Source organism: Callithrix jacchus, chromosome 8 (assembly GCF_049354715.1).
Source record: "Callithrix jacchus isolate 240 chromosome 8, calJac240_pri, whole genome shotgun sequence".
NCBI classification, from domain to species: domain Eukaryota; kingdom Metazoa; phylum Chordata; class Mammalia; order Primates; family Cebidae; genus Callithrix; species Callithrix jacchus.
The window spans coordinates 108,636,967-108,663,579 of NC_133509.1; the positions used below are offsets into that span (position 1 = coordinate 108,636,967).

Consider the following 26,613-nt stretch of genomic DNA (forward strand, 5'->3'; position numbering starts at 1 on the left):
GGTGCACGTGCAGTCCCAGCCTTCACCTCCACCCCCACGCGGCACAGCTGGGACTGGCCCCCACTCTGGTCATTTTCTGAAAGCTGCCCCATGATGTCACAGCCCTAGAAACCCACTCAGCCAATCAAAAGAAGAGGCGGATGCCGCCAGCATCTCTTCCCCCTCCCCCGGCCCCCGCCTCGCTGCGCACCAGCCCGCAGAGTCCCAGCGGGGACTGGCCACCTTACCTGCCACATTTTTTACAGGGGAAAGTGTTCTCCTGATTCTGGGTCTTAATGAATGTCTCTGTTTTTTTCTTCTTCTCTGAAAAGGGTAGTGCCCTTCGTGACTTCCCTGTCCCTTCCCTTGGCTTCTCCGAGGCCTGGCCACCTGCAGACCCAGGGGCGTTGGACTCGTGGCTCCGGAGGATGAGAATGTCATTGGCCTGGAGAGAATCAAACAAGGATTGTTGAGTGACCTGGGCGAGTGCAGATCTGGAATTCTAGAATCGCAGGGAACTGAGGGCCTGAAAGGTCATATATACTCCTGCCACTCACCTAGCATGCACTTGGGTCCTCCCAGGGATGGGATGCCCACTGCCTCCTTCGAAGCCCTCTGCGTCCTTGGTCAGCTCTATCGTTTATAAAGCTGCTGCTAGGCTAATTCTGAGGTGCAGCCCTAGCTGCAAGAGGCCTCCATGAGCCTGACAGGGGATCCTGGTGTCTGGGTGAATGAAGCACCTGCAGATATTTTCTGTCATTTAGTCCGCTCAGGCCCTGTTCTATAAATGAGATTCAGGCCCCTGTGATGTGCCAGGTGCTGGGGACAAAGAGGTTGACACAGGCATCCCTGCCCTCAGCTGAGGGTCTGGTGGAAGGGACAGATGTACAGGTAGCTAGCTCAGGACACAGCAGTTCAGGGACACCAAACAGGGCAAGAGCAGGGATGAGAGTGCAGAGCAGAGGGAGGAGAGGGGGACTCAGCTGGGGAAGCCCCGGGTGGCCATCAGAGGTGGCACCCTCATGGGAAAGTGTCCACAAAAGTCAGAAGTAGACACACAGCCCTGTGTTCACAGTTTATGGGAGTTCTGTAAGCATGAGTGTACTACACATATTTTTAAAAATGACTCAAAAAGGAGCAACTCCCCCAATAAATCCCCTCCCCTCCCTCCCCCTTCCTGGAAGAACTCTCCCTGGAAGAGTTATGGCTGGTAGTCTTGCTTCTTGGCCTGTGATACGGTGGACAGAGCACTGCACTAGGGTCCAAGGACCTGCGGCAGTCACTCAGCATCTCTGATGCTGCTGCAGAGTGGAGGTTAACTCTGCAGTTTGAGGAATTAATGAGATAATGGAAATGAGAGCACTTGGCAGAGATCATGCCTGAGGGCCTATTATTGTCATCCCTATGGTCTCAGCTTAGTTTCATTCTTGTCAGGGACTCCAGCTCTCTAAGGGGAGCCCTGTCCAAGATACAACTCACCGAGGCTTCCTCAGTGTCCCACATACCTACTGAGTTTTCACAAAATGGGTTTGCACAAAACCTTTCTCCCTCCAAATCTCAGATACAGAAGCAGTAGAGTATAAAAATTAATTGCAGACTCTGGAGTCAGGCTGCCTACTAGCTGTGTTGTCTTAGGCCTCAATTTCCCCATCTGTAAAATGGGAATAACAATAGTACCTACCCATATAGGGTTGTAAGGATTAAATGAGTCAACAGCACAAAGTACTTCATACCCTTTCTGCTCTACAGATCTGTAGAATCAGGGTCCTGCTCTACCCTCCCTCCCACACCCCCAGGCCCAGCTCCACCCTGCTTGCCTTGGGCTCAGCCCATGGCATTCACACTCACCGACTCATTGGCCTGTAGTGTCTGCGTGGCTTTGACTGCCGCTGCCCGCCTGCTGCGCTCTCGCCCCTCTTCCTGCTCCTCCTTCTCCTGGATCTCTGGCACCTCCTCCTCCCCTTCCTTCCTTGGCTCCTTCACCTCCCTTTTGGGCTCCAGCCTCTCTTCACTTGGGGACTCTCTTCTGGGAAGAGGCACCCTTGGGAACTTTTGGGAAGTCTATGGGGAACAAGAACAAGGGCAGTGAACCTAGAGCTCCATCTCAGTGGGGGGGTTCACCAGCCCCTGCTAGTCCTGCTTGCCTGGTTGGCCCAACACATTCTTCTGTACTAGGACTCTGGACTCTGTTCTCACGGCATAGTAGCATGAGACAGTCTCAAGCCCTGGGAGCACTTGAGAAAGGGCGAGGGGCATGGAGGGTGTGTACCAGTCACTCCCACTGCCACCCGTCCTCCTAGGCAGATGACCAGGAGACATCCTCTGTAATGGTCTAGTGAGTCAGGCAGGAGCCTTGAGTTCCAATTCCAACTATCTTTGTAACACTTCCTGTAGCTCTACTACCTTCATGCCTGCAAAATGGGCACCAAACCACTCCCTGTCTTACAGTAGCATGTCACCAAGCATGGACCTGCAATCCCAAAATGATGCTGTGTGGATACATGGACACAGAATTCAGTAACATTCTCTTTCAATCCTGAGTAGGCCAAGGACACAGTCTCCGGTTGGTGCTAATGTGTCTTTTACACATCTCTAAACTTGGTAATTTCTTTAACAAAGTGAGGTCAGGGCTCAGTCTCAGCCTTGGCAGGTAATGCAGCATCTAGCTCAAATTTAGTAACACTGGTTTTTATATATATTAATTTTTACCAGTACCTTCTATTTATAGCAAACAATTCTGGTTTTCTATTTATGATTATGATATAAAGCTCCTGTTTTTAGTAAAAAATGAGTTGATTTAAAGGAAAATATTAAGTAATGGCACAAGTAGTATGTGAATATGACAAAAATTGTAATGGCGACACGTAGTAGGATGCAGATATAGCAGATATCAAAAAGGGGATACAAGAATGACTGAGGTTTGAGAAACAGTGTTAGAGGTCTGCTATGTGGAGACAGGAAATTGATGCTAGTGCGAATCCTGTGGGAAAATTACCCTGTGTATCAACACAATGTATCATTACTCTGATACCAGCAGTATAGAGAGGGGAACCCAGCAGCCTGGGGCTCCTTGGGGCTGTCAGGGACATTATCGTCCTCAGCATGCCCTCTGCAGGCTCCTGGAGAGCTTGGGCCCCGGCTCCCAGCTCAGCCCTGGCCCCAGACCCAGCTCAGGCACTATGCAGCCGAGGCTGGAAAAGGAGTTACCTTAATATCCACTTCAACCTCTTCCTGCGCTGACTTCTCATCGCTCGTATCCACATCCCCAAAGGTTAGAGTCCCGTTGCGGCCGATTTTCACCTGCTTCTTGTAGGTGTAGTAGAACTCCACGCACTGGGCCACCGTCTTGGTCTGGATCTGGTTTGAAGTCAAAACTGAGGTCAGAAACCCCGGATTTGGCTCATCTGCCTGGGGAGAATCCAGCCTTTCTCATTCCTGCATTTTTCACTTAACCTCAAGCCAAAATGAAACTCAGCCAACCCAGGAAACACAAGCATTTTTCCAATGCCTGCTATGCAACAAACCACTGATCAATTCAGTTAATCAATGCTTCAGCACTATTTAAAATAAGTAAATAAATAAATAAAACAAGCTATAAAGGACAACACTGGACCCACCCAGGAGATGGCAATATGGATTGCATATCAGAGGGCATCACTGTACTTTTTTTGTTTTTGTTTTTGAAACAGTCTCACTCTGTCACTCAGGCTGGAGTGCAGTGATGAGATATCAACTCACTGCAACCTCCACCTCCCAGGTTCAAATTATTCTCATGCTTCAGCTTCCTGAGTAGCCAGGATTACAGGTGTGTGCCATCACAACTGGCTAGTTTTTTTTTTTTTTAGTAGACACGGGGTTTCTCCATGTTGGCCAGCCTGGTCTCAAACTCCTGGTCTCATGATCTGCCTGCCCCTGCCTCCCATGATGCTGGGATTACAGGCATGAGCCACCTCACATGGCCTGAATTACTTTATCAGGTTAAATTTCTTGGGTGTGCTAATGGTACTGTGGTTTTGTAGAGTATCTTGGTTTTTAGGAGATACATGTTGAAATCTTTTAGTCACGTGACAGGATGACTATAACTTACTTTCAATGAGCTGACTCAGAGAACAAAAGTGCTATATATGTGTGTGCCTATGTTTAGATATAGAGAACAAGAAAGCAAATGTTAACAATTGCTAAATCTAAGTGAGGGGTAGATGGGTGTTCATTCTACTGTTCTTTCCATTTTCCTCTAAGTTTGAAATTTTTAAAACTGAAAAGTTCAGGGAAAAGGTCTGGGCACCATCTATATTCAAAGCCAGCCCTGACCTGGCCACACAGATGTCTTTCATTAATCTAGGCAAACAATTTCATTTCTCTCCAGGGAGCAGTGTCTGACAAGTGAGCATACAGAAATGTCACAGTGTCCCCGCCTGTCAGGGGAGGAACTCAAAGGAAACTCACAAGAAAGCCCTGGAAAACCTGAGGAGGAAGCAAAAGGCCGAAGTCTTACTCCTGACTCTGCCACCACACGAGTAGAGTACTTGAGCTTAGGCAAGCCACTCACTTTGCTAATTTCAGTTGTTTTCATGTGTAAATAGCAAATGGGGTAAGTAAGACTAGATGATCTCCAGGGGCCTCTCAAGCTCTGAAATTCTAGCTGTTCCATTGCATAAATCTATTTGGCCACTGGATTTAGTTTTTGGGCTACTTTCCCACACGCAGAGGCTGTTTTCCCTGTCACCACCCCACAAGCTCCCACGTTGCTCTGTCCAGAGAGGCCAGAGGTCAGTGCAAGCCCTTTGTGTTTCATCTCACAGGAATGGCCAAGTCACACGTATTAATTAGACTGTTTACACATTTACTGTCAATTCTCTCTGACCCTTTGTTTGACTAAAGGTCTGCTCTTTTCATTAGGCATATTAGGGGCCTCAGTGAAGTTCACGGGCACGTCCTTAGGCATGTACTTCCCATCAGTATTGCCCAATCAGGGAATAGAGCGTTACCAAAACACAGCAAAGGACTTCGCACAACAGGGCCCTCATAGGCGAATTCATCAGCAGCACTTTTGTCTAGTCCCCAGGGCTGTTCCCAACACAATCTACAATCCCAGGAGGAAAAGGCATGCTCTTAGAAGCTCTTTTCCCAGGTGTGGTGGCTCACGCCTATAATCCCAGCACTTTGGGAGCCTGAGGCAGGTGAATCACCTGAGGTTAGGAGTTCAAGACCAGCCTGGCCAACATGATGAAACCCTGTCTCTACTAAAAATTCAAAAATTAGCTGGGTATGGTGACAAGGGCCTGTAATCCCAGCTACTCAGGAGCCTAAGGCAGGAGAAGTGCTTGAACCTGGGAGGCAGAGGTTGCAGTAAGCTGTCACATCAATGCACTCCAGCTTGGGTGACAGAGTAAGACTCTGTCTCAAAAAAAAAGCTCTTTTCCCTTAGTGGTCCATACAACTCTCTCCCAACAGCCCAGATTTTGTGATACAGGGCTGGAAAGATACAATTGCTTGGATTAGCAAAGCGTCTGCTCCTCCAGAAGAACATTGGGAGAGGACAAGATAAATCTATGGACAGTAGGCTTCAACAGCTGAGTTACTGGAAGGCAACTCTGGGTCAAAGGAAGCAGGTAAAGCTACGCAGGTTACTTGCTGGCTCTCAGTTCCCCTCACCCCAGGGCGCCCTCCCCTCCCACCTTCCCCTGGGGAATGGCTCACCTCTACTTGCCACCCTTCACCCCGTCTTCCTCCTGCTTATTTTAAGTCTGATGCCCTTAGGCCTCTTTCTGGATTGAGACCCCAGAGCCTGAGGTGGGGAAAGGATGCTTAGAACCAATAGGGAAAAGAAGCCTAATCTTTCTTTTTCTTGTATTGTCTAGAAAATTCTCTCTGAGGCTATGCAGTAGCATTGACCTGACTGCTTTTTTCTCTTTTTTTCCCCTTCTGGTTTGTGTTCTCTGATGAAGTTGCAGACCTGAGTGCTTTTTAAGAGGGCTTGGTCACAGGCAGAGAGAGCCCCGAAGTCACACAGGCAGCTCCAGGCCCTCACTTGACCCTGAAACAGAGCCCAGCTCACCAGCTTCTGCACCAGGAAGAAATCCTTCTTGTAGATGGCAATGCCTTTGTTGAACAGCTTCCTCTCGGCCATCTTCCACTGGTCAGAGCCTGTGGGGCAAAGAGGCAGCCAGGGAGTGAGTTGGGAAGAGCCTTGGCCACTGCGGGGCAATTCTGACCAGCAGGTAAGTGTGAGACCATTTGCCCATGGTCTCTGCAGGCATCAGAGCTGGCTCCTCGTCCCGCTTCCACCACACACTAGCCATGTCACTCAGAGCCTCGCTCCCTTGCTTGTGAAATGGAAACTAAAATTGCCTGGTTCACCAGCTGTGGTGAGGATTAAATGAGATAATGCATGTGAAACCCTTGGTGCTCTGCCTGGTGCAGATGAAATGTAGCACTAACATGGACCGAGAACAGCCGCTGCTAGGATTATGTGACTCAGTCCATGTCCTTCTTAAAGTACATTGCCCAGAACAGGACATGCACTCCCAGGGCTAAGTTCCAGGTACCTGATGCCAGTTTGGATGGCTCTCCCTGGGTTCCTGTCCCTGTGACCTGGGCCTTTTTGCCTGGATGGGCTTCCACCTGCCTACTCCCTTCTCCCTTCCCCCTCCAGGGTACAGGAAGCCCCTGGAGAGCTGCCCCAGCTTTGGTGGCTGTTCTCTCATTCTGACTCTTGGTTTATCTACCCTCCTCCTCCCTGCCCACACCCAGGGCTTCGACTCAGCACTGAGCAGGGCCCTAATGATGCTGGAGACCTCGACACTCCGGGCACCATGCCCTCTGCTGCCAGGCCCACCTGTGTAGTGATAAGTTGCCAGTGGATGGTTGTGGGGCCGCAGGGGCTTCTTCAGTAGCAGCTTATTCAGCGTTTCCTGGAGGGGAAGGGAGGGAAGGTTCAGGGCCCTGGCAGGGATATCAGTGGTGGATATATCTTAGGCTCTGTTAAATTCCTGAGTAGGGTGGGCACTTACCCTTGGCCCACCTTAACTACTGACAGATAAGAGGTTGGGTCCAGTGGGGTGGTGAGGTCATAGGGGTGGGGCTGCCCAGAAACCGGGCCTCAGGGCCTCTTAAGAGAGCCTTGGCTCCAAGGGAAGCAGCACTGCTAGAGAAGACCCTCAGCAACCATCCAGTCTGAGTCCAGTGACCCAGAATCAGGGATGGGCATGGACAGGGGGACACTGCAAAGCAAAACCTGGGGTCTGAAACTAGGGCTCCCTTGGGCCAAGCCCCTATGGCCCCTTCCTTGGTCAACTGGCCTCAAATATGCATGCCAGTAGGCCTAGCTGAGTAGAGACATGGATCCAAGCCAACCCCTCGAGGGGCCCTCCCTCTGCTGAGGGTGCCTTCTCACCAAGATGTCTCCCCTGGACTCGTGCAGACAGTGCAGGGCCAGCTCCTGGTTGGTGCCAGCACCAGGGAAAATGCTGGAGCAGGCAGCTGTCAGCAGGTCTTCAACTGGATCCGTAGGAGTGTGAGGAAGGGAGGAAACCACTTTCAGTGCAGGGCTGGGTGGGATGAGACCTGGCCCACCCTAGTGCGGACCAGCCTGCCCTCACTTGTTGCCTCCAGGCCCCTTCTCACCTTGCCTCTGCTTCTCCCGGCTGCTCTCTAGGTCCTCCCATGGCTGCCACACCAAGTCGGCCTTGTGGGGGTCTGCAGCTGCCAGGGCACGGTCCCTCATCAAGGGGATTTCTGCCTGGAACCGGGAGCCCACATTGATCCGTCTAGAGGAGTAAAAAGGGCAGGAGGAGGTGAAGCCTCACCTTGCGGGGACAATGGACTTGATTATCCCTCAGGGTGGGAAGAAGATGGGGGGAGCCCGCAGAGCAAGGCCTCAGCTAGGTGCAGTGGGTATGACTTCTAGGGGACTGGGAGGGCAGCCACTACCAGAAAGGCAAGATCCAGAGATTGGAGAGGGGAGAAGCAGCTCCAGGTTTACAGATGGGAAAGACCCCACTTCCAACTCTCCTAGAGATAAGTTCAAGCTGAGCCAGTCCTTGCACTTCCCTGTAACTTCCACACAGAGGCAGGGCGGGGGATAGCAAATCCCAGGGCCAAATACGAAAGCCCAGGGAGGCCCTCCCAACCCCTCTGCAGGCCCAACAGAACCCTCCTGTCACTCCCAGGGCCCACCTGCACACACTGCACCAGTGTGGCCACCTGCACACCCTGGGCCAGGGGCAGGGCTGCACTTACGGCTCGATGCTCACTGGGGTGGCCTCCCCCATCACAGAGAGGACAGGCGGGGTGACTTCAGCACTGTCTATGGGACAAAGAGAAAGTTGATAAATAGCACCCTCCTTTCAGCAAAGCATCCCCAACTCTAGTGGCTGCCCTATATGTGCAAGAGTTACAGTGGAGATACACAGAGCTCAGGCAGGGAACACAGGCATCTGAGTCCTGGCTCTGCAGCCTGCCACCTACAAAACTCAGGCCTTGCCCTAAATATTTGAGTGCCTCAGTTTTCACACTCACCAAAAGAGGCTATCACTACTGTCTTCTAGGGTTGAGAATTGGATGAAATAATGCACAGAGGCTGGCACTCAATAAATATTAGCTATTATTATTACTGCTTCTACTACTAAAGCCATATCCCTGCCCCCAGAAGCCCCAGCACTAGAAAATCAACTCCAACATAAAACTGGCTTTTGTCCAGGCACAGTGGCTCACGCCTATAATCCCAGCTCTTTGGGAGGCTGAGGTTGGCGGATCACCTGAGGTCAGGAGTTCAAGACCATCCTGGCCAACATGGTGAAATCCCGTCTCTACTAAAATATTAAAAAATTTTGGAATGTAGGAAAAAGTAAGAGAAAAAAAAATTAGCCAGGCATGGTGATTTGCGCCTGTAGTCCCAGCTACTCAGGAGGCTGAGGCAGGGGAATCGCTTGAACCCAGGCAGCGGAGATTGCAGTGAGCCGAGATCACACCAGTGCACTCCAGCTTGGCCAACAGAGCAAGACTCTGTCTCAAAAAAACAAAAAACAAACAAACAAAAAAAACTGTGGTTTTCTAGTAAAGAGACTGAAACTAGGGAGGTGGTGAAGGAGATCACTGTTTTATAATTATCTTCTCACTTCTTTTTTGGATTGTGCCTCATTTTCTCCCAAGTTAGCCATTTTCTCCCAAGTTTCACTCTGCCTGTTTCCACCCAGGCTGGAGTGCAGTGGAACAATCTCAGCTTAATGAGTTCAAGAGATCTCAGATCTCTTGAACCTCCAGATTCGAGCGATTCTCCTGCCTCAGCCTCCCAAGTAGTGGCATTACAGGTGCGCACCACCATGCCCAGCTAACTTTTGTATTTTCAGTAAAAACTGCATTTCACCATGTTGGCTAGGCTGGTATTGAACTCCTAACCTCAAATGATCCACCTGCCTCGGCCTCCCAAAGTGCTAGAATTACAGGCATAAGTCACCATGCCTGGCCCCAAGCTAGTTTTCATAAGGCATCACATGATCAAAACACTCCTTGGCTTAAAAAAAAACAAAAACAAAACTTTGCTCTTTACTGACTCTCTCCTGCAATGTGAGATAAAACCTGCAACCCTCCCCCCTCAGGGTTCAAGACAGTTCCACTTCCATTGGTACCTCCCAACACCCGCATGCCTAGACCTGGATCCTATCGGCTTACCTCTTGGCCCCTCACTCTCCCTGTACAGTCCTACCTATAGGCCTTTGCACCAGTCATTTCCTCTGCCTGGTGTGTCCTCCCTGACCCAGCCCTCCTCCAAGCTCAGGCTCAGCTCTGGCCGCACCCCTCTAGAATGCTGTCCTCATCATCCCAGGCTAGCAGCCTCCGAAGGCCTCGGGGCTTCACTCACTGGCTGCAGATCCCACACTGCCGGTAACCTCTGTTTTTCCAACTCCCAGGCTTTCATGTCAACTCTCTAATGACACTGCATTCTCTACAGAACAGACCACCACGTCCTATACATTACTGCAGCCCTCACAGGACCCAGTTCAAGGCTTTACACCCAAGTGTTCAGTAAAAATACTCATGGACAGACTGACCTCTTGCTGGCTGCCAGTCTGGTCTCCACAATGATTTCATCTTCCTACACAGCCTAGCCAGGGAGAAGCCTCCCCAGGAAGCAGGGCAGAAGACTGGCCAGACTAGGGCAAACACTTTGCACTCACAGACACCAGGGGGCACCAGAGAGCCAGACAATGGGTGAGGTCAGGGGTTAACGGGCCAAAGGCATTCCTGAGCAACTTCCACTTAATCCTCTCTATCACCTAAGGGATTGGATTATCCCATTTTGCAGAGGAAATTGATCTCTGTGGAGTGGGCAACATTTTTCAGCAGTACACCACCCAAGCCAGCCCAATATTTCCAAAATGTCTACTTTTGGCCAAAAAGACTGTTCAAGAGCCCCAGAGACCAGATCTACCGCAAAGAACTATGAGCAAACATAGGAAAGAGCCTCTGGACACCCCCTTCCAACTCTCCTAGAGATAAATTCAAGCTGAGCCAGGGGCAGCTCAAAGCTGGATGGCCAGGCATGACGCTACAGCTTTATGTATGCTAATGCACCTGAGCCCAGGAGGTGGCTATTAGGTTGAACCAAAGGAAACTGCTATTTGTGAATCTAAAAATAGCTGAATATTGGCAATTTCATCATCAACCAAGAACTACTAATATCCTCATCTTAGTACTAAAGAAACTGAGGCCTAGGGAGCTGAAGTGACTTGCAAAAGCGGATGTAATGGTAAACTGTAGAATTGAGATTTGAATCCAAGCAGCTAGGCGGACCCGCCCCCTCTTGAACCAGGACAACCTCCTTCTAAATCTCAAGGGAAGACAGAGCAGAGCTCCTTCTCCTAGAGTGTTCCAGCCCAATCCCCAGCAGCCCCATAGGCTCAGATGCCTCCCTGTTCAGTGTCCCAGCCCCACTCCTGCCATGGTTGAGGAGGGAGGTCACTCACTAGTCCGGAGCAGTGTGCGATGGGCACTCTTGGGCGTGATGGGAGGAGGGGCTGGGATGCTGCTGGTTGATATGATGGCATTGAAGTAGAGGCCAGAGCCTTCCCGCACAGGGCTGAGGATGGGGGGTGGCGTGTAGGGGGGCAGCTCAAAGCTCCGCTCAGAGGGGTGGTCAGCTAGGCGCACAGGAGAACGCAGGTGGCTCTGGTATGGGGTGATGTTGGAGTAGACAGGAGGGGCAATGAAAGTGCCCGCCTTGGTGGGGATGATGAGGGGCTCCGGCCTGGGCCGCTGCTTTGGTTTCCGCACAGAAGGCTCCCCCTCCAACTTGACATTCATGTCCTCTGCCTGGAGAAGGAAAAAAACAAAGATGGCTCAGTCCCCCATGTTCCAGGAAAAGTGAAGTCTTGACCAATGCTTGCCAGTCTCACCTTTGGAACTTAAGTTGCCCACCACACCCACCAAGGCCTGAAAAAGGGAGTAGGTCCAAAAGCCCTTCTCCTTGTCCTCTCTAGGGCAGAGGTGAGCAAACTGTTTCTGTAAAAGCCAGAGAGGAAATATTTTAGGCTTTGTGGGCCGCATGTGTTCTCCGTTACATATTCCTTTTCTTTCCCTTTTTCTTTTTAAAACTAATCGTATAAAATTGTAATGCTATTCTTAGCTTTGCTGTAGAGTGTGACAGGGCAGGAGAGCACAGTAGTTCAGGGCCCAGGCTCTGGAGCTGGACTGCTTGGATCGGGACCTACCACCTTTACTGCCACTTAAAATTACTCAATCTCTCTGTGCATCCTCATTTTTAACATGGTGCATTCTTAATAAGTGCCTACTTAACGGGGTAACTATGAGGACTACATGAATTAATACATGGAAATTATTGAGAACATCACTTGGTACCTGAGTAAATACCGGCTGTTATCACTAATTACACTCCAGGCTCTGCGTTAGATGAAAGCTCCTACTGCGTGCTAAGAATGAGCTGGGCATGGGACTACAAAATGGAATGGACGAGGCTGGATTCGGTGGCTCACACCTGTAATCACAGCACTTTGGGAGACTGAGGTGGGGGAATCACTTGAGGTCAGAGTTCCAGACCAGCCTGACCAACATGGCAAAATCTTGTCTCTACTAAAACACAAAAATTAGCCAGGCGTGGTGGTGGGCGCCTATAATTTCAGCTACTCAGGAGGCTGAAGCACAAGAATCACTTGAACCCGGGAGGTGGAGGTTGCAGTGAGCTGAGAGTGTGCCACTGCACTCCAGCCTAGGCAACAGAACTGGACTCTGTCTTAAAAAACAAAAAGGAGAAAGAAAAAAAGATGAAATGGACTGTTCCTTGCACAACTTTTGTTCTCACAGTATTAATCATACTATGCGAAAGCCTAGCCCATACACACCATCAAAGGTTAGTCCTCCTATTTCTCCCTGCTAGACATGCCTCATGGGCCTCTATCTAGAATAGAAAGGAGGACTATAAGAGAACAGAGGCTTTCCCTTGCTCCATCCTTACAATCTCAAAGGCAGAGAATAGAGCCCTACAGGGTAAGTAACCCCAGGTTATCCCTCTGGGTACTCAGTATAACAGGTAAGGTTGGCCATGTTGACTGAGAGGGCCTTAGAATAATGAGGTGTTTCCCCACCATGGCTCTGGCTCCCATAAACACCTTCCAGCAGAGGGCCCTGACTCCTTCTGAGGCTCTGGCCCTGTCCTTCACCCATTTGTGTCTTCTTTTCCCTTCTACAAATTAGAATGAAATGAAACTGTTCATTCTTCTGCCCTTAGGGAAACAATATGATTGCACAGTAAAAAAAAAATGCAGGAGCCAAAGGCCCCTCAAACTTTCTTGACAGAAATCTAACAAAAGGCTGGGCACGGTGGCTCATGCCATCCCAGCACTTTGGAGACCAAGGTAGGAAGATCACCAGGTCAGGAGTTCAAGACCAGCCTGGCCAACATGGTGAAACCACATCTCTACTAAAGATACAAAAAATTAGCCAGGCATGGTGGCGGGCACACATAATCCCAGCCACTCAGGAGGCTGAGGCAGGGGAATTGCTTAAACTTGGGAGGTGGAGGTTGTAGCAGTGAGCCGAAATCACACCACTGTACTCCAGTCTGGGCAACGGGGAGACTCCATCTCAAAAAATCAAAAAAGAAAACGTAAAGAAAGAAATACAACAACAACAACAACAACAAATCAGCTAGGTCTAATGATCTGTAATTTTATAATAAGGGATTAAAACTATTCTGAATATTTGACAATAATAGTCATGTGCATTTTCTAGGTATGGTAATACTATTGAGATTATGTTGAAGAAGAAAGAATCCTTATGTATTTCAGATACAAACTGAAAGGTATATATGAATGGAATGATACGATGTTCGGGATGTGCTTCAAAATAACCTGGTGGCGAGGAGAAGTAGAGTGCAGGTGAAGCAAGACTGGCTATAATTTGAGAACTGTGAAATCCGGGTGATGGCTAAGTACTGGCATTCATTATATCCATCTCTCTACTTTTATGCATGAAAGAAAGTGTCTATAGTACAAAGAATAATAAATAATGAATGAAATAAATAACAAAATACAAACCTCCCCCTAAAGCCTGGTGTAGGGATTTAGGAGATCCAAATTCTAGGGCTAGCTCTGCCACTACTTGGCTGCATGACCTTAGGTACAGCTTCTTGTCTTTTCTGGACCTAGTTCCTCATCTATAAAACAGGGCAATTGAGCTGTATAGCTGCTCAGGCTCCTTCCTTCTTACTCTCAGAACAAGCTGCCCAGGCCTCCAGCCTCTTCCATAAACTTTTCCTCAACCAGAGAACAGAAACCCAGAGAGCAGAGACTGTGGTGCTCACAATCATCTTGGCGCTCCCCTGTGTATTACAGAGGCACGCAAGCCAATTCTCCAGCTGAGAATAACCAGAAAATTTGGACTCAATGTGCAAAACACATTTTTGAAGGTATCAGAGGGCAAATAGGTTGGCAAAGAATTAAAAAGCCAAGATCCAGGGAAAAGAAAAAAAAGCTAAAGAGTTCAGCCCAGTATTTGAAGCTCCGTTTTCCCTAGAGGTAAATGCTATTACTGGAAGAGGCAACTGACAGGTTGAGAGGCTGAGTAGACCTTTTAAGAAATTTAAGGAACAGACACAATAAAAAATGAAGTTTTGCTGGGCGCGGTGGCCTGTAATCCCAGCACTCTGGCAGACAGAGATGGGCGAATTACCTGAGGTCAGTAGTTTGAGACCAGCCTGGCCAACATGGCAAAACCCCATCTCTACTAAAGATACAAAAATTAGCTGTGTGTGGTGGTGGGTGTCTGTAATCCCAGCTGCTTGGGAGGCTGAGGCAGAAGAATCGCTCGAACCAGGAGACGGAGGTTGCAGTGAGTCGAGATCACTTCACTGTACTTCAGCCAGGGTGACAGAGAAAGACTCCCTCTCAAAAAAAACAAAAAACAAACAAACAAATAAAATCCTGAAGTTTAGGGCTTGCCAAGGAAGGAGAGCTTGGTAAACCCCAGGCTTTGGATTGGGCCTCCAAAAAGGGCTTGTCTTCACTCTTCATCCAGAATAAAGGTGAATCAGAAATAGACTAGTCCCTACATGGAATAAAGCCTGGCTTCAAATAATCTCATTTCAACCTCTGATTAAAGTAATTCAGGGCCAGGTGTAGTGGCTCACACCTGTAATCTCAGCACTTTGGGAGGTCAAGGCAGGCAGATCACTTGAGGCCAGGAGTTGGCGACCAGTCCGGCCAACATGGCAAAACCCTATCTCTAATAAAAATACAAAAATCTGCCAGGCATGGTGGCAGGTGCCTGTAACCCCAGCTACTCAGGAGGCTGAGGCACAAGACTTGCTTGAACCTGGGAGACATAGGTTGCACCGAGCCAATATTGTGCCACTGCACTGCAGCCTGAACTTTGCAGTGAGATCCTATCTCTATATAAATAAAGTAATTCGGGTCAGGTGCGATGGCTCACGCCTGTAATCCCAGCATTTTGGAATGCTGAAGTGGGCAGATCACCTGAGTTCAGGAGTTTGAGACCAGCCTGGCCAACATAGTAAAACCCCATCTCTACTAAAAATACAAAAATTAGTGGGGCATGGTGGCACACGCCTGTAGTCCCAGCTACTTGGGAAGCAGAGGTGGGAGAATCGCTTGAACCTGGGAGATCAAGGCTGTTGTGAGCCAAAATCGTGCCACTGCACTCCAGCTTGGGCAACAAAGCGAAACTCTGATCTCAAAAGAAAAAGAAAAAAGTATTTTCAGATAATCCAAGACTAATAAAATTCCTCACTTCAGATATACTAAAAGAAATGCTAAGGGATGACAGTTGGAGATATGAGAAGACATGAAAGCAACAAAAAGGATAAGTATTGGGGTAAATCTAGAATAAATAACAAACAAAACAATGTTATAATGACCTGCTGATGTTAAAATAAAGACAGAATGAAAATGCATGTTGATAATGCTAAAAGTTAGGTATTGGTGGAAAATGACATTCAAGTGTTGTAAGAACTTTGCATTGTCCAGGCCAGGTGCAGGGGCTCACACCTGTAATCCCAGCACTTTGGGAGGGTAAGGCAGGTGTATCACCTGATGTTAGGCGTTCCAGACCAGCCTGGCCAACATGGTGAAACCCTAACTCTACTAAAAATACAAAAAAATTAGTCGAGCATGGTGGCCTGCACCTGTAGTCCCAGCTACTCACAAGGCTGAGGTGGAAGAATCACTTGAACCCAGGAGGCGGAGGCTGCAGTGAACTGAAATCACACCACTGTACTCCAGCCTGCGCAACAGAGTGAGACTTCATGTCAAACTACCCCCACAAAAAACAACAACAACAAAAAACAAGAACTGTGCGTTGTCCAGGAAGAGCTAAAAGTACTAACAGATTTCAAAAAGCCAAGGATGCATGTTTTAACATCTAGCAGCCTTTCTCAACCAAAGAACTAAGTCCTAATGCCATAAGGCATTCACTATATATAATAAGTGAAATTCTCTCCTATGCATTTAATAGGGTTTGGGTTTTTTAATTTTTTTTTTTTTGGCTTTTGTTTTGTTTTGAAAAAGGGTCTCCTTTTGTCACCTAGGCTGAAGTGCAATGGCACAATCACAGCTCCCTACCACCTTGGCCTGTTGGGCTCAAGGGATCCTCTGACCTCAGCCTCTTGAGAAGCTGGGACTACAGGTGTGTACCACCATACCCAGATAACTTTTTTTTTTTTTGGTAGAGATGGGGTCTCCTTGTGTTGCCCAGGCTGGTCTCAAACTCCTGGGCTCAAGTGATCCTCCTGCCTTGGCCTCCCAAACTGCTGGGATTACAGGCATCGGCTACTGCACCTGGCCTCCTATGCATTTTAAAATGGTACTAGCTATGTCCCGTCCTTTAGATGATTGTGGAAATAGTTGCTAAAATCCCTTTCTGTAGGGCTTAGTTCTCTTGAATGGTAAGAAGAATGCTGGGGTAATAATTTAAAGAGCAATATGCAAGGATATAACTAATAAATCAACAAAATGGGGAAATGGGATAACAAATCAAATAAATCCAAAGGCAAACACAGGAAAGGCAAGATGGGAAACAGCTACAGCAGATGGCAACTTTTAACCTAAGTATTTAAGTAATTCCATTAAATGTAAACTGTATCAGTGGAATCTTAAAAAACTGAATTCAAAGAAGCATAAAGTAGAATGGTGGTTACCAGGGGTTAGGGGATGGGGCGAGGGTTGGGGAGATACTGGTCAAAGGATACATAATTTCAGTTACGAAAAAAGAGTAAGTTCAGGAAATCTATTGTATAACATGATGACTATCATTAGTAACAGTGTATCACATACTTCAAAATTGCTGAGAGCAGATTTTAAATGTTCTCACCACAAAAAAGTATTTGAGGTAATGAATACGTTAATTAGCTTGATTATATCAGAACATCATGTTGTATGCCATGTACTCTGTTATGTTACTTTTATTGTATTTTATTTTTGTACAGACAGGGTTTTGCCATGTTGGCCAGGCTGGTCTTGAGCTCCTGGCCTCAAGTGATCCACCAGTCTTGGCTTCCCAAAGTGCTGGGATGACAGGCATGAGCCATCGTGCCCAGACTTTATGTTAATTTTTAAATAAATAAATAGAAAGAATGACATAAACTGTATTACTGCTCTAAAAGATTGGATAATAACAAATCCCAATGTATGCCACTTGAAAGATACACTTAAGGAGAAGGATACAGAAAATATGACAATAAATGGATGGGAAAAGATGCATCCTGCAGATTCTAACCAAAAGAAAGCAAGATATCAGACAAAGCTGACTTTAAAAGGCAAAAGGGGTGGATGATGAGAAATTACTTAATAGGTAGAATGTGCATTATTTGGGGAACAGATATGGATATCCTGACAGCCCTGACTTCACCACTACACAATCAATGTGTGTTACAAAAATCACACTTGTATCCCATAACTTTACTAATATAAAATAAGAACTGGCCTGGCACGGTGGCCCATGCCTGTAATCCCAGCTACTCGGGAGGCTGAGGCAGGAGAACTGCTTAAACCCGGAAGGTTGCAGTAAGCTGAGATCTCACCATTGCACTCCAGCCTGGGGGACAAGAGCAAAACTCCTTCTCAAAAAAAATAAAATAAGAATAAGAATAAAAGGCAAAAAGACTATGATAAAAAGAAATTTCATAAAGTATCTAATCCAGTTCTAAATGAGTGCCTAATAACATTGCATCAAAATGTATAAAACAAATGATGACAGAACCTAAAGAAAAAGCAAAGTCTCAATCTTAGAAGGAGATGTCAAGATCTCAGTACTAACAGTACAAGCAAACATCTCTAATTCCCAGCACCCAGCACAGGCTCAATCAAAATTTGCTGACCTGAAAAAAGAAATGTAAACATCAAAGAATTTCCCAGGCAGTTTCAATGTCAAGTAGAAAACTGTCTTATCCCCCATGAGGATGGGGGACATCCCCAAATGTCCCTTCTGGACATTTATCTAGAAATTTGGTTTGGAAAATAAAAACAGTATCTCCACAGGCTCCCTGATACGTTCCTACATTGCCATGTTCTCCTTTCCCCATAGGGTCCTAGGCCCCAGGGGCACTCAGGTGCTGGAGGTGTTTAGAAGGGGTGCCTCTCATACCTGAGCTGCAGCATCTGTCCCAGGAATTCGGGTAGACCGCCTGCGGGTGACAATGACCGATGGCTTGTGCTCAGTGGAGTTCTGGTCAGGACCCTGCCCATCCTCATCAATACTTCCAGCCTGAGCTGCCTCAGTTGGGTCCACAGTCCGCACAGGCACAGACACTGGGATGATGAGGGGTACCATCCCGCTGTCTTCTCGTGCTCGCTTGGTGGCTAAGGCAGGCTCAGAAAACTCCACCTCACACTTGGTAGTTGAAGCGAATACACTTCTCCGCTTCTCTTCAGAGCCACTGACATCCTGGAGAAGACAGGAATAGAAGTGCAGTTTAAAAGATAAAGCCATAGCCAGGCGGAGTGGCTCATGCCTATAATACCTGCACTTTGGGAGGACAAGGCAAAAGGATCGCTTGAAGCCACAAACTCAAGACCAGCCTAGGCAACATAGTGAGACTCGGTCTCTACAGAAAATAAAACAAAATTACTTGGGTGTGGTGGCAAACGCCCCAGCTACTCAGGAGGCTGAGGTGGGAGGATTGCCTGAGCCTGGGAAGTTGAGGCTGCAATGAGCCAAGATTATACCACTGCACTCCAGCCTGGGTGACAGTGATACCCTGTCTCAATAAATAAATATATAAACAAACAAATAAAAGATAAATTCTGCTTTGATATAGGGCCCTCATTCCCACTTAGTCAGCAGCTCCCAATGATCTCACAACTTGGCTTTTCCCTGACCACCTTTTCTCCAACAATTTTTTTTTTTTTTTTAGAGACAGGGTCTCACTCTGTCACCCAGGCTGGAGTACAGTGGTGCGATCTTGGCTCACTGCAACCTCTGCCTCCCGGGTTCAAACGATTCTCCCACCTCAGCCTCCCCAGTAGCTGGGATTACAGGTATATACCACCACACCTGGCTAATTTTTGTATTTTTTTGTAGAGATGGGGTTTTGCCATGTTGGCCACATTAGTCTTGAACTCCTGATCTCAAGTGATCCAACCGCCTTGGCTTCCCAAAGTGTCAGGATTACAGGTGTGAATCACTGAGCCCAGCTTCCCACCACATTTCTAAATACCCTCCAATCCTTGACCAGACCCATAGGTACCTCTGGGCCAAGAAGTCAACAGTCAATACCAAGACCTGGGACCAGGCAGGCTTCCAGGAAGTTTTATGGTGAGAAGCACTTTGGTTTATTTTGAGATGAAGTCTTGCTCTTTTGCCCAGGCTGGGGTGCAGTGCCAGGATCTCGGCTCACTGCAACCTCCGCCTCTCAAGTTCAAGTGATTCTTGTGACTCAGCCTCACCAATAGCTAGAATTGCAGGTGTGTACCACCATGCCCAGCTAATTTTTCTATTTTTAGTAAAGACGGGGTTTCACCATGTTGGCCAGGCTGATCTTGAACTCCTGCCCTTAGGTGATCTGCCCACCTTGGCCTCCCAAAGTGCTAGGATTACAGGCGTGAGCCACCACACCTGGTCAGAAGCACTTTCTATAGAAGAGAACAGTGTGAGGCTGGGCGCAGTGGCTCACACCTATAATCCCAGCACTTTAGGAGGCTGAGGCGGGTGGATCATCTGAGATCAGGAGTTTGAGACCAGCCTGGCCAACATGGCAAAACCCAGTCTGTACTAAAAATACAAAAATATGTCAGACGTGCTGGCAAGTGCCTGTAATCCCAGCTACTGGGGAGGCTGAGGTGGACGAATCACTTGAACCTGGGAGGCGGAGGCTGCAGTGAGCTGAGATTGCACCACAGCACTCTAGCCTGAGTGACAGAGTGAGACTCCATCTCAATACATACATACATACATACATACATACATACATACATACATACATACATACACACTCTCCACAGCCTGCCTTCTTCCAGACCCTTCCACCCTAGCCTAGAGCAAGGGTCCCCAGATGGCCATCTCCTGCCATAGGTGGCTTACAGATGGGTTTTGTTTGGCCTGCGCAGTGGGTGGCACATGAAATAGTATCTAATTATTCAAAAAATATTTCTTCGAAAGAAAGTAAGCAAGAACCATGCGGCAAGCTGAAGGGTGGTCTTTGTACTATTTCCCCACAGGCAGTTGGCTAGGGCAAAGTCTGGCTGCCCCTAGCAAGAATCAAATCCTGCAGCCTCCCACCTATCAGCCTGATGTCCTCTGCCAGGTCTGGCTCCACCCCATGCCACTCTCACCTTTGCGTTTTGCAGCGAGGCCAGCTCCACCGCCTTCTGGGCCAGGGTCAGCAAATTGGCCTCCTGGGACGCCCGGCGCCTCCGTCGCGTGCTCTGGATCACGCCACCCCTTAGCACCTGCCCACAGTCCCCTGTGCTCACTGCCCTCATGCCCTCCTCAATGCCCATGGCAGCAGCCTCTCGCTCCCGGCCATTGGGTGCTAGTCTCTCCCCATCAGGCAATAACTGCGACTCCCTCAGCTCCAGCGGGAATCCCAGTGCTTCAGGATGGGGCTGCCCCAGGGCACCAGGTGGTGGCTGCTGCAGGGGCCAGTGATGTAGGAATAGGTTGCCAGTGGGCTCCTGCCCAGGTTGGGTGCCAGCCCCATCCAGGGCAGTGGGAGGCAGGATACCCTCCTTAGAGAGGCGGCGGGAGCGGCGAGGGAAGGGGATCTGGACCTGAGGTAGCGCCGGCTGTGGGGCTGACTCCTGCAGGAGGGCCTTGCGCAGTTCTGGGTTCATATCAGGGTTTGGGGGGAAGGGGTAGGGTGCCATGCTGTGGTGAGCCAGGTGGGATTGTCCTAGTGGCCCAGCCGGCTGCAGGCCAAAGTCCTGGGGTTGCTGTGAGGGTGGCTGCTGCATGGGGTAGAAGTTCTCAAAGAGTGGCATCTGGGGTAGGGCCGCCTGCTGCTGCTGCTGTTGCTGCTGCTGCTGCTGCTGTTGCTGCTGCTTCTGTGGGGGGAAGGCAGCCACTGGGTTTGGGGGCGGTGGGCCCTGCCGGAAGACCTGCCGGTTCACCTGGTGGCCGAATGCCAGCTGGAAGGGTTGCAGGGGCAGCGACTGGTTTGGGGGTTTCTTGGCTACATGGAAAGAATTCAGGGGTGCCTGGGGCCGCCCTACCTCCAGCTGCACCTTCTGTGGCATCATTGGCCGCACATTTCCATAGCGGTCCAGCTGTGGGCCCCCTGCTTTCTCCCGCTTCAGTGCCTCGGGGTGGTTATAGTAAGTCGGGACTCCCACTCCAGGATGAGGGCTCCCCTTGGGTGCACTGTAGAGGGACAGACTGTGGCAGTTCCATGTTGAATGGGGTGGAGGCTGGCCTGGCTGCTGCTGCCAGCTGCCGTCACTGACACTCCCACCTCCTCCGCGCTCTGGGCCCCGCCCTGGAGCCATCACAGAGTTGGGCCACTTTACTGAGGCCACCTGCTGGGACAGCATGGCTGCTGAGGTCCGCTCAGGCCCATATACCACAGAGTTCAGCAGGGCCAGGCTACTGGGAGGGGGCAGTTCCACAGGCTGAGAGGTAGAGGCTGCCCCTCCTGGGCCCTCATGTCCGACGTACTGCTCCTCCTTCACTCTGATGGACTGCTGGGGGGGCTGCAGAGGAGGGGGCTGCTCCTTGGGAGCTGGTTCCTGGCTGCTGAAGAGGGAACGCTTTCGCTTGTTCTGAGCCTTGGGCTGGGCCTGGAGGTTCATGATGTGGCCAACTGAGCCCTGGCAGTGAGATCCACTTCACCAGTTGCCCATCCCCTGGGGAAATGTCCTGCTGGAAGCTAGTCCAGGGGCCAGGGAGGGCAGAGCAGGGGCAGAGGAAGACGCTGGACAATGTGGTCGGGCACTGGGATAAAGAACTGCCGGCTCTTCCTTCCTCTTCCAGAGAGGCTCTGGGGCTCAGCTACTCTTCTCAGTTCATGATGCTCCACAAAGTCCTGGTGCCTGCAGAGGGAAGGGCAGGGATAGTGTCAGCCACAGCCTCCCAAGATGCCCCGAATGTCAGCACAAGTATAAGAAAAGGGGCCTCCAAGGGCCTTCGGTCCCACCACCCACAGGGACAGGCCCAAAGTCACAGAGTCGCATTGGTGAGGCAGGAGCCAGGACCTGCAGGGGAGCTGCCAGGAGGGCAGGAGAATCACCTGCACCTCCCAGGGCACTGTGACTCTCTTGTTCCACCACCTCACCCTCCTGGTTCGGCTCCAGGACTGCCTGCATCTGGCTGTGTTATTTGTGCACTGCATAAAGGCACATTCTAAGGGACAAGTGGAGCTGACATCCAGCCCAAGCCCCTCCAGCCCAGCTGAGAAAGGGGCAGCAAAAGCCACACTGGGTTCCCCTCTCCTCTTAACCCAGGACCCAGCCCCTGGGTGGCCAGGCCTGGTCCTCCTGGCACACATCTGTCTATGCAGGAGCCTCCCACCAGACCCAGAAGGATCTTTGTCCAGCCAGTGCCTCCTCTGACACTCCGAGCACATCTCAGGATTGGGAAGTGTAGAGGACAGGGTCATTCCTGACATGGCCACTCCTCCTGTGCAGCCCCAGGGTTGGAAGTCCCACCAGGCCCTTGTAAGAGTCCAGGGCCCTGGGTCAGACTCACCATCCATTACACAGAGGCCTGCAGGTAAGGCCCCAGGAGGGTGTGTGCAGTCCAAGCCCCACTCTGGGAAGAGCTACTGGGTGGGGCTCTGGCTGCCAGAGTCTTCCCCAAACTTGCACAGAACCTGTTTTGCAACCCTGGCAGGCTCGGGGCAGGATCCAGGCCAAGAGCTGGTCAGCAGCTGATCCCGCCCTTGCCCGACCCCAGCCCCTTCCACTGCTGAAGAGTCCCTGGCAAATAGTATAACTCAGATCATAGAGGGTGCAGATTGCTAGAACTCAGTTCCAGAAGGTTTCTCCATGATACTGTCATGACTAAAGTACACAGTTTTTCTGTTTTAGTTTTGTAACTTGATTTTTTAAAACGGTTGCTATACAACAGAATCTAGACCCGTATTTTACAACTTACATAGCTGCTTGCATGTATTTTTAAAGACTTTTTCTTCCCTCAGAGTGCTGATTAGGTTTTGTTTTTTTCCTGGGAAGTTGGGGGGCGGGGAGGTGGGAGCTACATGGCCCACCTCTTTTCCCAGTAAAATTCTGGTACCAGGGAACAGGGGAAGACTGCTCGGGCAGCTCAGAAGGGGAAATCTCAGGCCCTAGATGCTCCAGATCATTGTTAGCAACCCCAGCAGCTCCCAGGAAACCTGCCGGGAACAGCAGAGGGCAGGGCTGGGCGGGCACAGAGTCCCGACTACACCCAGTGCGGCCTGCCCCCAGCACCGGGAATGCCCCTCCCAGCCTATCACTCCACTGCAGGCTTCCGCAGCTCCCCAGCCCCTACACTCCCGGAGCCTGCCTGCCTCCTGCCCGCCTGCGTGACTCACAGAGGCCCCCTCCCTATCTTTCACTTTCACCCAGCACCCAGAAAGGGAGTAACTTCCTCCTCCATTTCCTTCCTCAGCTCCCAGGCCTTGAAGAGAGTTAGAAAGACCCTCCTCACGTGCAGCCTTTGTCTTCTCATATATGAAACCAGAGGGAGGGAGAGGCACAGAGACTAGGAGCGCATCCAAGTTACCCTGACCCCCAGCAAGAGGGCGAGTGGGGTGATTTAGACAAGAACTGGAGAGCTGGGGGCCAGAAAAATAATCTTTCTCTTGCTTTTAAACTCACTTTCCCTGACAGCCAACCTAATTCAGAGCAGGGACCCAAAATCACCCTGGGCACCCCCGTGAAGCTGCAGGGTGGGACCGTCTGGCTCCGCCTCTCCGAGGGAACATCAAGCCCACAGAACTAGAATTGCGTGTCTGCGGAAGCAAGACAGAGGAAGGAAGAATGTGCGCCAGCCTGGCAGGCCCACGTGCCTCCAGGGGGCTGCGAGCCCCTTTGATGGCCGCTCACACACACTCACACCTCCCTCTGTCACAGCCCTGTAGCCTTGTGAGCCACAGCACGGGCTTGAGGTCTGGAGCAAGGGAAGGTCCACGTGGCAGGCAGGTCTGGATGCACGTGCCAGTGTGAATATGATAGAGGGTTGCGCCCCCTCCATGGGGATGGCTGTTCCAGTGCCTCTCACAGGAGGAGAAAGGGTGGAGCCCACAGCTCCAGGACTAGCCTGCTTCTGCCCAGGGCAGAGGGCAGGGGCCAGAGGCCAGATGCAGGTTTTACAGGGGCTTACCCTCAGCTGTATGGTTAGGCCTGGCAGAGCTGGGCTTAGCTGGCCAGCCTCCCACTCTCACCCTGCACCCTGAATGAAGGAGTGCCATCATTCAGGACACCACAGCAGCCTCTGAAGCTGAGACTTGCTTTGAAGAAATAAAGGGAACTGGTATGGGGAAGGCTGAATCACTCCAGAAACTTCCTGCTGCAGAGGCCTCTCTGTTACCCTCACTGAGGAGCTAAGGATGCCGGGGCATGGACACTCAGGCCTGGAACCTCAGAGAAGAAAGGTCATCAGTTGGGGGTGAGAGAAGAGTGGAAGATACTGGCAACGTGGGAGGAAGGCTAGAGGGGGACATCTAGGCAGCAGGGCACTAAGTAGTCACAGGAGCAATGATGATGGTGATGGTGATGGTGTACCTGTGCCAGGCAGGTTGTACATGCTCTGCATCCTTTAAATTCCCACCATGGCCTTATAAGGTAGGTGTTGCAGGTATTTACAGGTTAGTTGGATGAAGCTCAGAGGGGCTATGTAAGTTGCCTATGGTCACACAGTCATTATGAGGCAAGCCAGGACTAGAACTTAGGTCTGTCTAACTCTAAGATCAAGCTCTTCTTCCTTATCCCCAAGACATGCCACTAAGACCCCAGACCCCTCTTCATAAACTTCCCTTCCACAGCACACTCCATGCCACCTCCAAGCAAGGATTTTCTAGACAAAGATATCCCTTCTCATTGGCACTGGGAAGCCCCTTACCCGCTGCCTGAACCTTTGGCAGGTGCTCTCTCCCATTTTCCCCAAATACAGCTAAGACCCTCGACCCTACAGGAAGGGAGGGCGGGGAAGGGTCTCACCACAGAGGGGTCAGCAGATGTGTGAGGTGTACCTGCAGGGAGGCCTAAAACACTTCCTCCTACACTACCCACTCTAGCTCCCGCTCTGGGCCTGAACTCCACAGCTCCTGCAACCCCACCCTGGGCTAAGTTGCTGCTTTTGGTGCCTCCAGTTCTCAGACCCCATGGGCTCCTCCTAGCCTATAACTCAGGGTCAGGACTATGCCACTTCCTCCCATTTCTTCTACCCTACCCCTACTGCCCTGTCCCTAAGGTAGAAGTCAAACTGCCCTTCCTCACAGTGAGGAAGAGGAAGGACAACACCTCCAAAGACTGCTGACCTATGGGCCTAGTCCCCGAAGTTGCAGGGAAGAGCATGTAATGAGGAACTCCTGCCAGCAGCTCAGCCCTGGGACCAGCTGCAGGGCCTCTGACAACGGATGCAGGAACACTGCAAAGGAAACCCACAGTCACCACGTGGCCCCAGACACTGCAACCTGCCCTGTCAGTCTGTTTGACTGTCTGTCACGCTCTATTCACTTTTCCCTTCCTCCAGGCTCCTCTCTGCTGCAACCAATCCTTGACCAGACCCACAGGTACCCATGGGCCAAAGAGAAGGCAACGGTCAAGATCGAGGCCTGGAACCTAGCAGGAAGTTCTATGGTAAGAAGCACTTTCACTCTGTATAAGAAAGCAGTGTGCACCAAGAAAACAAAACAGTGCTGACCCCACATCTTTGTTTTGCAGATACATGAGGGAAGATGCTAGAAAGGCCTTTCGGCGTTCAGTGGTGATGGTGACACCACCTCTTCCAGGATGTCAGTTCAAATACATACTGCTCCCCAAGTGCCATTAGCAGCCCAGCTGCACACCGCACACTGGCTGGCCGACCCCAGGAGAAGCCAGTGAGCTAGCACCGCAGGGCAAGGGGCCAAGCAGTGGCCACGGGAGTGCCAAGGACACTCACCAGTCCACTTGGGGCAATCAGAGTGTCCATTTGAGAAGCAAGACTGTTGTGAGTCAAGGTCACAAGGGCCAGGGAGGAGATGCTAACTTGATCTCAGCAGCTGCAGGGGCTCAGCTCTGACCTGGGGGTGAGAGTTGACCTGAGGGCCCCTGCCCTTGGAGGCTAATGCTCCAAGCTCCCACTCTTTTGGCCTGGGCCACCCCTGGCCTCACAAGCTCAGCACTAGGAAGAGGGGAGTCAAAGGTTATATGTCTGTCACCCAAGGGCAAGACAGGCTCAAACAAGGCCCTGAGTCTCCAAGTGAGTCAGGTCTCTGAGCTGTCTTAGGACAAAGTCTAAACTCCCTGCCCTGTCCACAAGTCCCTACAGACCTTGGCTCCCGCCACCTCTCTTGACAGTCCATGCTTGAGCCAGGGCTTCCAACGTGCTCTTCTTGCTTTGTTTCCAGGTCCTTGATCAGGCTGTACCCCTTCCTAGGACATCTTCTCACTCTTTTCATCTGGCCAGGTCCTATTAATCTTTCAGATTGCGGACACTGCTTCCACCGGGAAACCTTCCCTGACCCTAGAGCTGAGACAGGAGCTG

At 50.3% G+C, this 26,613-nt stretch overlaps 1 protein-coding gene across 4 annotated transcripts in view; it reads right to left on the reverse strand.

Annotated features, from left to right (window-relative positions):
* The window catches only part of MIDEAS (mitotic deacetylase associated SANT domain protein), a 71,931-nt gene that overhangs the window by 3,976 nt on the left and 41,342 nt on the right, over positions 1–26,613 (reverse strand). For all 4 annotated transcript variants that reach the window (XM_035260976.3, XM_054240166.2, XM_035260975.3 and 1 more), the window contains exons 2-12: positions 20,280–21,974; positions 18,094–18,393; positions 10,947–11,292; positions 8,221–8,287; positions 7,606–7,748; positions 7,376–7,479; positions 6,818–6,893; positions 6,038–6,126; positions 3,187–3,336; positions 1,828–2,040; positions 228–424 (exon numbers count right to left, since the gene is read on the reverse strand). In XM_035260976.3, coding sequence (XP_035116867.2) covers positions 228–424; positions 1,828–2,040; positions 3,187–3,336; positions 6,038–6,126; positions 6,818–6,893; positions 7,376–7,479; positions 7,606–7,748; positions 8,221–8,287; positions 10,947–11,292; positions 18,094–18,393; positions 20,280–21,734 — 3,140 coding nt within the window. In that variant the 5' untranslated portion in view covers positions 21,735–21,974. The remainder of the gene's footprint in view (positions 1–227; positions 425–1,827; positions 2,041–3,186; positions 3,337–6,037; positions 6,127–6,817; positions 6,894–7,375; positions 7,480–7,605; positions 7,749–8,220; positions 8,288–10,946; positions 11,293–18,093; positions 18,394–20,279; positions 21,975–26,613) is intronic.